This window comes from Artemia franciscana, chromosome 8 (assembly GCF_032884065.1).
Source record: "Artemia franciscana chromosome 8, ASM3288406v1, whole genome shotgun sequence".
NCBI lineage: Eukaryota > Metazoa > Arthropoda > Branchiopoda > Anostraca > Artemiidae > Artemia > Artemia franciscana.
The window spans coordinates 8313341-8326523 of record NC_088870.1 but is presented as its reverse complement, the minus strand read 5'-3'; the positions used below and the strand labels follow the sequence as shown (position 1 = coordinate 8326523).

The 13183-nt window shown below is 34.6% G+C and overlaps 1 protein-coding gene across 1 annotated transcript in view; it reads right to left on the bottom strand.

Moving 5' to 3' along the window:
* LOC136029937 (uncharacterized) overlaps window positions 1–11220 on the bottom strand; it is a 49136-nt gene extending 37916 nt beyond the window's left edge. The window contains exons 1-2 of the mRNA XM_065708474.1: window positions 11132–11220; window positions 2794–2966 (exon numbers count right to left, since the gene is read on the bottom strand). Of these exons, the coding sequence (XP_065564546.1) occupies window positions 2794–2966; window positions 11132–11189 (231 nt within the window). The 5' untranslated portion in view covers window positions 11190–11220. The remainder of the gene's footprint in view (window positions 1–2793; window positions 2967–11131) is intronic.
* Window positions 11221–13183: the final 1963 nt, after the last annotated feature.

Genomic DNA, 13183 nt, shown 5'->3' with positions numbered 1-13183 from the left:
GATACATAGCAGCCCAGCTGGCCCTGTCTTGGGACAATATGAGCCCTCTTCCACCTGATGGGTGTACAGAGGGGTTGTACCAAGTGGTTGAAAATTAAAGATAGCCCCTTCCTTCCTTAAGTCTTCAATAGGACATTTTTCTTCTAGCAATAACGAAGAAAAGTTACTATTTAGTAAAAACAATGCTCGCCTAAATTCAAAAATATTACAGGATACATTAATAAATAATGCACACGCATTAAACAAACACAAATTAAGTAGTGGGCTCAGTTTTTACTAAGGCTCTCAGCAACGAGTTGGTGCAGACGACAGTAGTGTACTGTAAACACTTCGGGTGGCTGATGGTCAGTTTAATAAGCTCGAATTCTTTGCCAGTTTTACCGTTAATATTAAAGTGCATGCCCTATTCCACTTCCTCCAACTCCCGCGCGCCCATCATAGAAGACAGAATCTGGCAGTTGAACTGAGCATTTTTCCAGCAATCCTATGCATCATGTCATTCAGTTGAATGTGATTCGAAAACGATGTATTTGCAAATCAATATGCTTACCCTTTAATTACCATTGTTGAAACCTTGTACATGAAAATCGCACAATACACGATACTCATTGAACAAGAAAACATCACTTTTTTTACATGGGCAGCAGTAATATGTCCTCTTATTTTTCATTCTAGCCATTGAGACACTGGAACATCATAGAGAGCTGTTTAAGGATACGTAAAAGATAAATATTACATCTCATCATTTTTTTATATGCCTAGACTCGATAAGGTCATCATAAAGTGCCACATGGTGAACTAAACGCGCAATTTGGTTGACATTTTTAGAATGGAAAGGCTGGGTCGGACACATGAGCATCATAGAGAGCTAATAATGGGTTCATTTAGAAAATAATTTTTATATTTAATTGTTCCTTAAAAATTTGACTTTATAAGGCAATCATAAAGTGACACATGACATCCGAAGACCCAAACACACCAAACTTCATTTTTTTAATGAAAAATAACAAAAAAGGATGCAATCCAATGAAAAAACTCGACATACAAATTTTCTCCCACCTCTGCGGAAATTCTCCTGTGTGGAGGATTCTTGGAAATCTGTGTTTAGATTTGAAATTGTGATGATATTTTTAATTTGAAGTGTTCGAAAAGAAAATGTGTGAATCATTAACTTATTCGTTGATCATTGTTTGATTAAGAATATCCAGAAAATCTGAAAAATTCCTGGCAGCATTGTTGTAAAAACTTCACATTAATTAGAACTTACTAAGGATGCCAATCGAATGGGGAAAATTGACACCTAGATCTTGAAAATTACCTTCCCCTTCGTGTCTTTGTGAAAAAAAATCTAGAAAAATTAACAATCTCTTTTGTGCTAATCAGGGTATGGGAGGTATACATTTCTGTAAGGGGGAACAAGCCCTGGTTTTTTGTTTCTAAAATCCCTTCACCAAGCGAAACCGTCTTCTAGTGTTGCGTATTAAAACTGATATCAATAGATAAAGAGTATGGGCTGGCACCGCTTGTTTGTGAGCATAAAATTTCTAATTTGTGAGAAAAATATACATAATTTATATGGATTCACTTTATCCTACTTGCAGCAGCCATTTCGTAGAGCATTGCTGATGCAGGGTAAATGTCGCACAAGTAGCACTGGCATTACGCGAAATGCGATTAATAGCAGTAATAATCCTCCTCAGATTTGTTTCAATTTTTCTTTTGGAGCTGGTTAAAAGAAATATTTCGAAATGCGAAAAGAGGCAGTTCTATATTTATGGGTTAGTATGTGAATCTAAAACGCAAAGAATAGAACTTTATCAGTGCTCACTAGTTGTTTCATTTACAATTAAGAGAATTCGGTGCTATATTAGAATTTTGATTTAAATATTGGAAGTAAACAATTCAAGCAGTTAAATGATTCCTAGAGCTGACCCCTCCCCATTACTAACCTTTATGACTAAACTACAACTAATTTGACATATCCAGCTAGAGTACGAATATTATTATAAAAAATACTATGACTTATTTCCTTTTCTGTTTCTTTTCATGTCTTTTAATGAAAAATAATTTCCAATTTTCAATGAATTCTTGTTTTTCGACGATTCCATTTCTGTCCTATTTGCAGATGTACAGGTTTTAGTCATATCTATTTTTGAAAGTTTGAAAGCAAGAAAATCTTACATTGAACTGATAGATTTAAGGAAGTAAAAGACCGTTACGTATCAAGGGAAACAACTTGACCTGAGCAAACGTGGTGAAGAAAGAAGTATAGAACACTTTCGCAACTTTAGCATTAAATATGCTCACCTATTTGTTTGACAATAAGGTATCAACAGCAATATATTTGTATAAATATTAATGTTGAACATATTAGGAGGTGTAATGGCCCTTTTTTTGGCCTTATTTTATATTAAAAACGAAGATGGCTTAATAAAGAAAATCATCAAAGAAAAAGCGAATTTGAAACTTAAAACAAGCAGTAGTTTTTAAGTCACTTAATAAGTATGTGGCCAAATTCTTGGGAGGCAGCTGCCCCCTTTACTCCCTACAAAGACGCCACTATCTGTTATGTTTTAGCAACTTCACACACAAATATTTCTTAAGGAGGCTAGTGGTTTGGAGTGTTGGAAAATATTTGTTGAAACAAGAAAAAACAGGAGAGTTGTAAGACAGTTATAAAAAAGCGGTTTAATCTTGGGGGTAAAGGGTGGGCATGAAGATCAAGGACCCTCTAGTAAGTTCCTTGATTTTTATTTATTTATAAAATCTTCATTCAAAGTTCAACATAAATACCTGACCAGGATCCTGTTTAGTTTGAACCACGTAATTTTGAGAAGCATTCTGAAGGGGACACAATGATCTTGGTATGCAGTATGAGTTTTCTTCCAAACAGACAAAAGTCATATCATCCTTTACGAAATCGCCGCTACTGGGATCCAGATCGGCGATCACAATAGTCAAACTAACTAAAACAGTAAAATGTATAAATATACAACGTTTGCACATTTCTATATAGCCTACTGAATAGGCAGCCAACTATTAAAGCTAGACCTTAGGTTTTTTTTAGTTGTTTGATTTCTTTGCTATGTTGATTTCTACTGGTTGATTTCTGATTACTTTGCTTTCCATATATAGTAATTGCTCCCGTTACAACTTCCATTTTGAGCTCTTAAGGGCCTCTTAAGGTGAAACTTTGCTTCTTTTTTATTGCCTCCAATAAAGCATATCATTCTAGATCCAATGTTAAGTTGATATTTCACAGTCATATATACCACATGCAAAGGTTAATGATCATCAAAGCTGTTAAATTAAAAAAAAATTATCAGTCTCACAATTTTGCCAACTTATTAGAGGTCTTCCCGAGTTTTCAGTAAAGTAGTGATATCAAACGTTTATGTGTTGTTATTTTTATCAGATCTTACTGAATGGTAGGTTTGTACCTTGGTTCTTAAAGGTTAAGATAAGAAACAAGGTTAGGGGTTTCAGGGGTTCAATATAAAATTTGTGCTAGAATTATTTGTGAAATCTCATATATCGGTATTTTTTTTCTTCGATTACTGACACTGGCAGAGGATGTCTGCAACACTGAATTCACTTCTTTTACGCTCTTCTCAAATGTTCTGATCACTAATAGCCCAAATGACCCTTAAAGTGATACTAGAAAAAATAGTAGTTATTATAATTCTTACAGTTTCTTATAATAAACAATTTAACGACTTTAACATTTTATTTGCAAGATTTCAGCAGTTATTATCGTATTCTTATTTATTTTGTATATACTATTTCGTAAATGTTATTCCAAATTACCTAATTAGCTACAATGCTAGAAAAAATGGCAGGTAAAAAGGCTTTCCAAAAAATGAGATGTTCGTATCTCAGTTCTTCAGACTGAAAATAAGGAACAAGGTTATCACCTTAAGGGTCCAAAATAGAATTTGGGGTATTAGTGATCAGAGTATTTGGGAAGACCATAAAAAGGTGCGTTCAGTGTTTGGGACATCTTCTACCTGTCTCAGTAATCGAAGAAACAAAACATTACCTTTACACGAGATTGCACAAACAGTCTTAACCCTTTTACAGTCTGCTGTTTATTTTCAACTAATAGGGTGAATTTTGGGGGAGGTACTGGTGAAAAAATGACTTTGATGATGACGTTAGCGAATTAAAATTCAATACGAGAAAACCAAAGTCTATGCTTCTGCGTGAAGTGAGGTACCTCAATGAAACGACCTAGTCTCAATAAAACCAAGGAAATGGTTTTTTCGCTGGCCAATTTTGATAATGTCGCCTCTTTGGAAGGACTACTTTAACTCGAAATATTAGTTCGAAATATTAAATCGAGTCCTTGGCATAATCGGATGAGGGGGCTTAGGTGTCTGGATGAGTCAATTATGGATTTAAATGGGTTGAGAGTACACTCACACTAAATTTAGCGTGAGTATTTTTATTTTAATAAAAATTAAAATATTAAATCATAAAATATTAAATATTTAAACATGTTTCACGAAGTCTTGAACCCTAGGTAAAATAATTTATATTAAAAAAATGATTATCACAGCAAAACTGAAAGTTTTATGTCAATTTACATCAGACTTTTTGTTTAAATGAAACAAATTCTGTAAACCAGTGAAAAAATATAGCCTGAAGCCGAGTAAGACCGATCAGACAGTAGCCTTAAAATGTAAATACAAAGAAGTAACTAGTTGCATTACTGGGTTTACTAATAACGGATTTACTCACCAAGCCCGAATTTTGATATTATTGAAATTTTAAAAAAATAAGGATCTAAAATTGCTTAAATTTAAATTTAAATTTAAGCCAAATTAAAATGTATTTTTGGAAGGTATAGACCAATCCCATACACCAAGGTATACACCAAGCCCGAACTTTGATATTATTGAAATTTAAAAAAAATAAGGATCTAAAATTGCTCACAAAGATGGAAAACTGAATTCCAGTTTCAGGAAAACTGAAAATGAGATGCAATTCCAGAGAGGAGAATTGTTATTAGAGGTAAATTTAAGCCAAATTAAGATATATTTCTGGAAGGTATAGCCCACCCTAGCAAGCAATTCCAGAGGGGCAGGGTTTTTAAAAAAGTAAATTTATATCATACTAAGAGATATTTCTGAGAGGTTTTAATGATGATTCCTCTCTTTTTGACAGGGTGTTAGATTTTAGTCCCCTTCCGTAGAAACATTCTTTTAACACCTCCCACCTTATCTTTAAGCTGTAGAACGTGTTAGTAAAAGGTATTTCACGTAACCATGTTGAACTATGAATCACAGAGGGCACCTTCTGGCACTCTACATCATTTCAAAGGCATTTTTCAGGCATTTTCTTGCAAAATATTCATTTGCACTAGAAACGATCTATCAAACCTAATGAAAAATTCCCAATAGCGTTTCTTCTGATGACTCCTGGCAATTGGAGCCAGCATGGCTAGTCTATCAGTCTGATAGTACCCCCTGGAGCATACTCTCACACTGAAGGGCTCTTTACCCTTTTTTCCACAAAAATAACTTTCTAAACTAAAATGACCATTATTTTTATTTGAACGGCAGGAACTTACCATTTTATTGTTAGATTGCAGTGTTCCATGGTGATTCCCAGTCCGTGACACTCAAGGGACGTCACACGGTGCGATATTTTCATCATAAGAGCATGCTTCGAATACATTGACTCGTGTTTTGTAAGCCATCCCCTTCTTACATTTTAGATATGGCTCTTAAGTTTAAACATCGCTTCTTAGCTTTAGCAAAACATTTAATCTATTGCTATATGTTTCGTCTTTAATTTTATATTTCCGTATTGTCTAAATAGAACTTGGAATTCAAAACATTTCTTGAATGATCCCACTATCATTCCTAAGGCATTCTCAGATTTTCACGATATAATAATGATTTTAATCCTTTGCTCCGTGTTTTTGCAAACCAGCCCCAACGTGATGCCCTCATGACGATTCTTGTCACCTTCTTCTTGTTTCCAGTGATTCCGTAGAAAATTCCTCTTTAGTGTTAAAAAAGGCATAGAATTTAAAACTATTTTTAAAACAAAAAATAGAATTTTTTGGACTGGGCCTTCTCCTTATTGCCACAACATGCAGAAATTTCTAAAGTTTGCTCTTGATTTTTACGGTTTGGTCTGGATTTCTATATACTGGCCATAGTTTCTAAGGATTGTTCTGGATTTCTACATGATGATTTCTTGATTTTTATGGCTTGGTATTAATCTCTAGGATCTGGTCTGGGTTTCTAGGGCAGAAGTTTAATCTTATGAATTCTGGTTAATTTCTATTCAGCGCTTAGGATTTTCAAAAAATTTTCCGGATTTCTAACTATTGGTTTTGATTTTTAGGGGTTTGTTCTGGATTTCTACACATTGATCGCTTGTTCTATGGGAGCGGTCTTGATTTCTATTGTTTGGCCTGGATTTTTATGTATTAGTCTCTTGATGTCTATGCTTTGCTCTGGATTTCTATGTTTCGGTCTGGATTTCTACATATTGATCTCATGATTTATTCGGATTGGTCTAATTTTTGGAGTTTGACCTTAATTTCTACTGTTTAGTCTTGAATTTTAAGATATGGAGTGGATATCTATGCATAGGTCAAGATTTTTAAGGATTTTTATGGATTTCTACATATTGGTATCTTGATTTCTCCGAATTAGTCTTGATATCTATGGTTTAGTCTGGATATCTAGGGTTGGCCCTGATTTTTATGAATTTTTTTTTATTTATATACGTTGGCTATGATTTTGATGTATTGGTCCTGATTTTAATGGTTTCCTTGGTTTCTACAGTTTGGTCTTGATTTCTATGAGTTTGCCTGGATTTCTATGGGTAGATCATGATTTCTAAGGATTTTTTTGGATTTCTACATGTTTTGGGAATAAGCAAAAGACTTATCCAAGAAAATATTTTAAATTCTATGTCTTTTTAATAAAAAGGAGAACTTTTTGAATATCGCTGGAAATAAGGAGAAGAGGATGTGAATTGCCATGGGTCGTCACTTTGGGGCTGGTTTGCGAAAAGATGAAATACTAGATTTAGAGCTTTTTTATAAAAAAATATCTGAGAATGCCTTAGGAACGATAGGGGGGGAAGGCTCATTTGAGAAATGTTTTAATTCTATGTCATTTTCAAAACTGAGGAAATATAAAATTAAAGACGAAACATGTTGAAATAGATCAAATGTTTTGATCAAGCTAAGAAGTGGTGTTGAAACTTAAGAGCTATATCTAAAACGCAAGAATGAATGGCTTGTGAAAACACGAATCAAACAATTCAAAACATTTTATATCATGAAAATATCGTACCGTTTGTATACCACTAGTTGTCGCAGGCTGGGAATCACCATGGAACATTGCAGTCTAACATTGAAATGAAAGGCTCCTGTTGTTCAAATAAAAACAATGGACATTTTAGTTCATATAACTTTTTTTCGTGGAGGAAAGATTGAAAACCCCTTATTAGTGATAATATGCTCCAGAGGGTACCATCAAGCTGATAGTCTGTGCCACGCTGGCCTCAATTGCCAGAAATGATTAGAAGAAAGCTCTGTGGGATTTGTCATTAAGTTTAAACGATCCTTTCTAGTTTAAGCGGATGTTTTTTGCAGGAAAATGCCCAAAAAATGCCTTTGGAATGATGAAGAGTGCCAGAAGGGTGTCACTCGGCATCCAGACTCACACGTTCTACAGCTTAAAGTTAAAGTGAGAGGCATTAAAAAAAAACCTTGTAGGGGGACTTAAATATAACACCCAGCGAAAGAAACGAGACATTTTCAGTAAGACATTCCAGAAATATTTCTTAATATGCCTTCAATATACCTCTAATAACAACCCTCCCCCTTTGGAACAGCTGGCTAGGATGCTGGCTATCCACATATTGCCACAACAGTGTCAATATACATAGTCCTGACTCATAGAGACGTGGTATTTTCGTAAAAACCTCTCAGAAATAAGCGAATGCAAAAATGTCTCTCTTTTTCTTCGTTTGTGTGTTTTATTTTCCAAAATTTGATTTTGATAGTATCAAGATCTAAAGTGACAGAGTGTAACATAGGGATACATATAATAGAACAATAAAAACGAGACATTTTTAGACCCCTCCCGAGGTATATGTTAATATGGTTTAAATTTATCTCTACTAACAACCTCCCTCCGCTCTGCAATTGCTTGTTAAGGTGGCCTAGCCACATAATGTCGAGTTTGTGTAAATCTGAATTGTCTTGGCTAAAAGAAACTCGACATTTCTGTTAAGGCCTCTCAGATATAGCCGAATGTAAGGATGTGTCTCTTTTTTCTTCTTTTGCCTGTTACATTTTTTAAAATGTGATTTGGCTATTATCAGGATTTAATGGAATATAACCGGCAGATTCATCTCATAGTGCAATAGAAACGAAGGTTTTTCATTAAGACCCCTCAGGAATATCTCTTAATATGGCTTACCTCTAGTAACAACCCTTTTCCTCTGATATTGCTTACAAAGGTGGGTAAACCGCATACGATCATGGTAGCGTGAATATGCATAGTATTGGCTCAAAGAGACATGGCATTTTCATTAAAACCTCTCATAAAAAAAAATTAAATTCAAGAAAGTGTCTCGTTTTTCTTCGTTTAGTTTTTTATTTTTCAAATTGTGATTTTGCTAGTATCAAGATTCAAATTAATAGAATGTTACAGGCAGGTGCATCTAGTTGATCAATAGGATTGTGATGCTTGGGCACTCTTATTTGGAAAGGGTTTGAAACATGCGATCCATTCAATCGTTCTAGAAAGCAGAACAAGAAATTCTTCGTGCTTTAAATAGGTTACCGCATAGAAAGTGTTCCCTCAATAAAAATTCTTGGTCAAGGTTTTCTTGGTCAAGCTGCCTAGCGCTCCTTTCCATCGAGAAGAAATATTTTTTGAACCCTAATGGGAACTAAATGTTTGGAATAAAAAGGTTCCTTGAGAAAAACATCTTGAAAGAAAATGTAATCTTGAAGAAAAAATCCTTGAAAGAAACAAAAACTTGAAGTAACATGAAATTTAAAAAACCCTTGTATGAAAAATGAAATCCTTAAGAAAGAAATCTCTTGAAGTGTCATGTAATATCCCACGTATACATCGTCATTAAGTAGCATCCCAGGTCTTTGTCCTCCTCAGTTAAAACTGATGGTTCCCCACTTGACTGGTGGGGCCCTGACCTCTTACAAGTCAGGCAAGAATGCATTCTTACCAATAAATCTAGTAAGCCACGCAAGATTACATCACCCTTAACATAAGTAAACACTCCAACAACTAAATGTAAACAAACCCTTTTACGTAACAAGCACCTGAGTTTTAATGGTTCCTAAAAAAAGTGTCGGGACTGGGATTCGAAGGGATGGGGTTCACATTGGACCTTCAAAACCACCACTACTAATGGGAGCAGAAAGATTATATATTGAGCTGTTAAGTTAAGGAGACTGAAGGGACTGTTCGTGTAACTTTATCTTACAGAATTTATGGAGGGAGCTGAATGTTTGTATGAACTACGTTTGAAAACAGTTGAGGACGTGGTCGTTTATCTTCGCCGTAATTCTCAGCATAAGTGTACAGTGTTCAATAATTTCGAAGACTAGACCTCGTAAAATTTAAAGAGGTGACCATGAAGGGTATATACCTCTCCCATTCCCAAATGACTATAAATTGGTAAATATCAGTAAAACCCCTTTCACCTTCAGGCTGATGACTCGAGAATTTTGATGATCCAATACTCCATAGGCTTATAAAGATGGTTACCATGCTTACCCTCCTTCTCCTTAATTGAATTGAATGCCAGCTTTCCTTTGGAGTTTTTTGGTAAAAAAGCCAAAGTGGCTTTGGGGATTTTTCGATGATCCAGCCTCCTTAATTGAACTTAATGCTACATTTTTCTTTGGAGTTTTATGGTCAAAACGCCAAATTGATGTTAGAGAATTTTTAATGATCTAACACCCCACAAGTTTTTAAAGATATTTACCTTACTTGCCCTTGTCCTCCTTGATTGAATTTAATGCCATTTTGTTTGGAGTTTTATCGTCAAAAAGCCAAATTGGCGCTAGAAAATTTTTTGTGATTTAAATGTGCTTTAAAACCCCACGGGTTTTAAATGTGCTTACCTTACTTGCCCTTCTCCTCCTTAATTGAATTTAATGCTAAATTATCCTTTGGAGTTTATGGTCAAAACGCCAAATTGGCGTTGGGAAATGTTTGATGATCCAATACCCCATGGGTTTTAAATATATTTATTTTGCTTACCCTTCTCCTCCTTAATTGAATTTAATGCTACATTATCCTTTGGAGTTTATGGTCAAAAAGCCAAATTGACATCGGGAAATTTTTGATGATACAGTACTCTACATGTCCTTAAAGATTCTTACTTTCTTTGCCCTTCCCTTCTCCTCCTTAATTGAACACAATGCTGCATTTTCCTTTGAAGTTTTATGGTCGAAACGACAAATTGGCTTTGGGGAATTTTCGATGGTCCATCACCCTATGGATTTATAGAGATGTTTACCTTACTTGCCCTTCTCGTCCTTAATTAGACTTAATAACACATTTTACGTAGAGTTTTATGGTCAAAACGCCAAAAAATGATCCTATATCCCAAATTGGCGATATAGGTCTTCAAGTTTTTAAGGATATTAACTCTACTTGCCCTTCTCCTCCTTAATGGAACTTAATGCTACCTTTCATCTTTGGAGCTTTATGGTCAAAATACCAAATTGGCTTTGGGGACTTTTTGATGATCCCAATACCCATTTGGTTTTTAGAGATGTTAACCTTACTTGTCCTTATCCTCCTGAATTTAATTAAATAGTAAATTTTCCTTTGGAGTTCTATGGTCGAAACGTAAAATTGGTCTGCTACAAACCTTGTTTTCCTGACATGTGCTGATAAACAGTTCGCTTGCTGTGTCATTGGTTAATTTTATTTGCCTTATATGCCTAAGTGCCCCTCTTCACATTGCTCAAACTATACAATAGTCAGCAAGTTTTTATCATTGATATATCTGGCCTGGCTTGATTGGTCCGTAAAGTCTGTCAAGGCAATTTAATTTCTCATCCTCCCCCTTATCTAAAACTTGTATTTCGTATAAAAGTAGAGAGAAAAACAAACACCTGCAATAAATATCCAGTTCATAACTGTTTCCAAATGAAGACTAATCTTTACTTGCATTTTTTGTTCTGAAATAAAACTAGCTATTGACCTCACCCAAGAGAATTTCGTAATTGACTTTCAATTGCAGACGCTTGACCTGACAATTTAAGGATGTTATAACCGGCTGTTTTAGCATGCATTCAAAAGGCAACCGTTAGTTCACCTTATATACAAATAAGAGCTATACAACTATGAATTTTGTGCCAAGAAAACGAAACAAAAGACCCTCTCCTTAACTAAAATAGTGTTTCTTAACTAAACACTACAATAACAAAATTCTTAGTTTGTTATAATTAGAAAATTTACATTCATTTGATCTTTGCTTCCAGATGAACTATATCCTAGCCCTCCTACCCATACGCCGATAGGTTACAGTAGCTACAGTAGCTGATTTTGCCATTTCAATTTTGAATTAGCATTACTTTGGATTATGAACCAACCATTGATGAGGAATAAGTCTAAATGTTATGAAAACTAACCAAATTGAAAAGCTTTCTGTATGTAACAGGGCTATATTTGTGATTAAAGGGGAGGGATTGGGGTCGAAGCACCTTTTCAAATTAAACAAATATAAATTTTATGAATGCAGTGAAGAATTGTACTATTATGGTTTTATACTCGTAAATGGTGATACCGAAATAATTACAAAACGAAAGGCAAAACAATAGAATTTGTAAATTTATTTTTTGACACAGAGATATATCCGGGCACTAGGAAGGGGAGATTGAGCTGCCAGTAAACTGAAGGGGGGAGCAAAAATCGACGTGTTTCAATACATTGAGGAAAATTTTAGCACTGGATTTTCAAGGCTGAACATTGAAAAAACTTCTAGCTATTGGATTTTCAGGGTGAAAACTTCCACTCGTTTCCCTATGTGCACTTCAGCTTTCTATGGTTAAAACATTAACAAGCAGGTTTAGAGCCCCCCACCTTTTAAAACACCTCTACAGTATGCGGATTAAACTCCAAATTATGACATGGATGCTGCAGTGAGTTCCGTGTTTGTTCATGAACTTTTAGCTAATAATGACCTGAATGCTATAGGGACCAACAATTTTAAAAAACAACTGAATTGAAACATAACTTTAACAATGTCTCTCCATAATTCTGAGAAAAAAAAGAGTCTTAAAAAATGTTCTTGGATAAGTTTAGCTACCAAGAGTTGACGTCATTGGCCAGGCTTAGGTTTTGCTTCCTTGTGTTGCAGTTGCTGCTATACTTATGAATGATCATCCGAAATTTAAGTGTTTTGTCTTCGCCTTTCTTGGAGTATATGTCCTTCTACAGGATGAGAAATACTGAGGAAATTTAACTACCGGGGATGAATGTTTCACTTTCTCAGTGCTTTTGATGGTCCACTTATCTGTTTAGCAGAAGACACCCTAAATCGTTTGGACCTTCACTGTTGCATGCAAGTTACATTTTTTCCATTACAAAGCACATTTTTTATATGGAATGTAAAAAAAAAAAAAAATTATTGGAATTGTCCAAAATGTTTTGAGTTACACATAGAATTCCCGTATGTTTGTATTAGTAGTATTAATTTAGTAGTATTAATTTATTAACCAAAGGAAATAACAAAGACAAAATCAATCGGTAGCACACCAAAAGCGTTGCTTGCGAGGGTGTGTTACTAACACAAAGAACAAAAAATAGAAGAAAAAAAGAACAAAAACAGAAAAACAATGAGTTAATCTAAAATGAGCAGAAAGGTGAAACCGTGTACCGAGAAAAAAAATTTATATAAATAATTCATACACAATCAAACAACATAATATCATGATCCCGAAGCAAAAAAAGAAAACAAAAGAAAAAAAAATAAACAATTATTTTCAATACTAAATCAATCAATCTCAATCTATTTCAAAGGTATACCTACCAAGAAACCCCACACGCAGCACGGCCTTAAATTGATTAATGGGCAATTCTTTAATACTTGGAACAAGCTTATTCCATAGCTTAGCCCCTCTATAAATAATTTAAAAAGCAGTCCTACTTGAAACTAGGCGAGG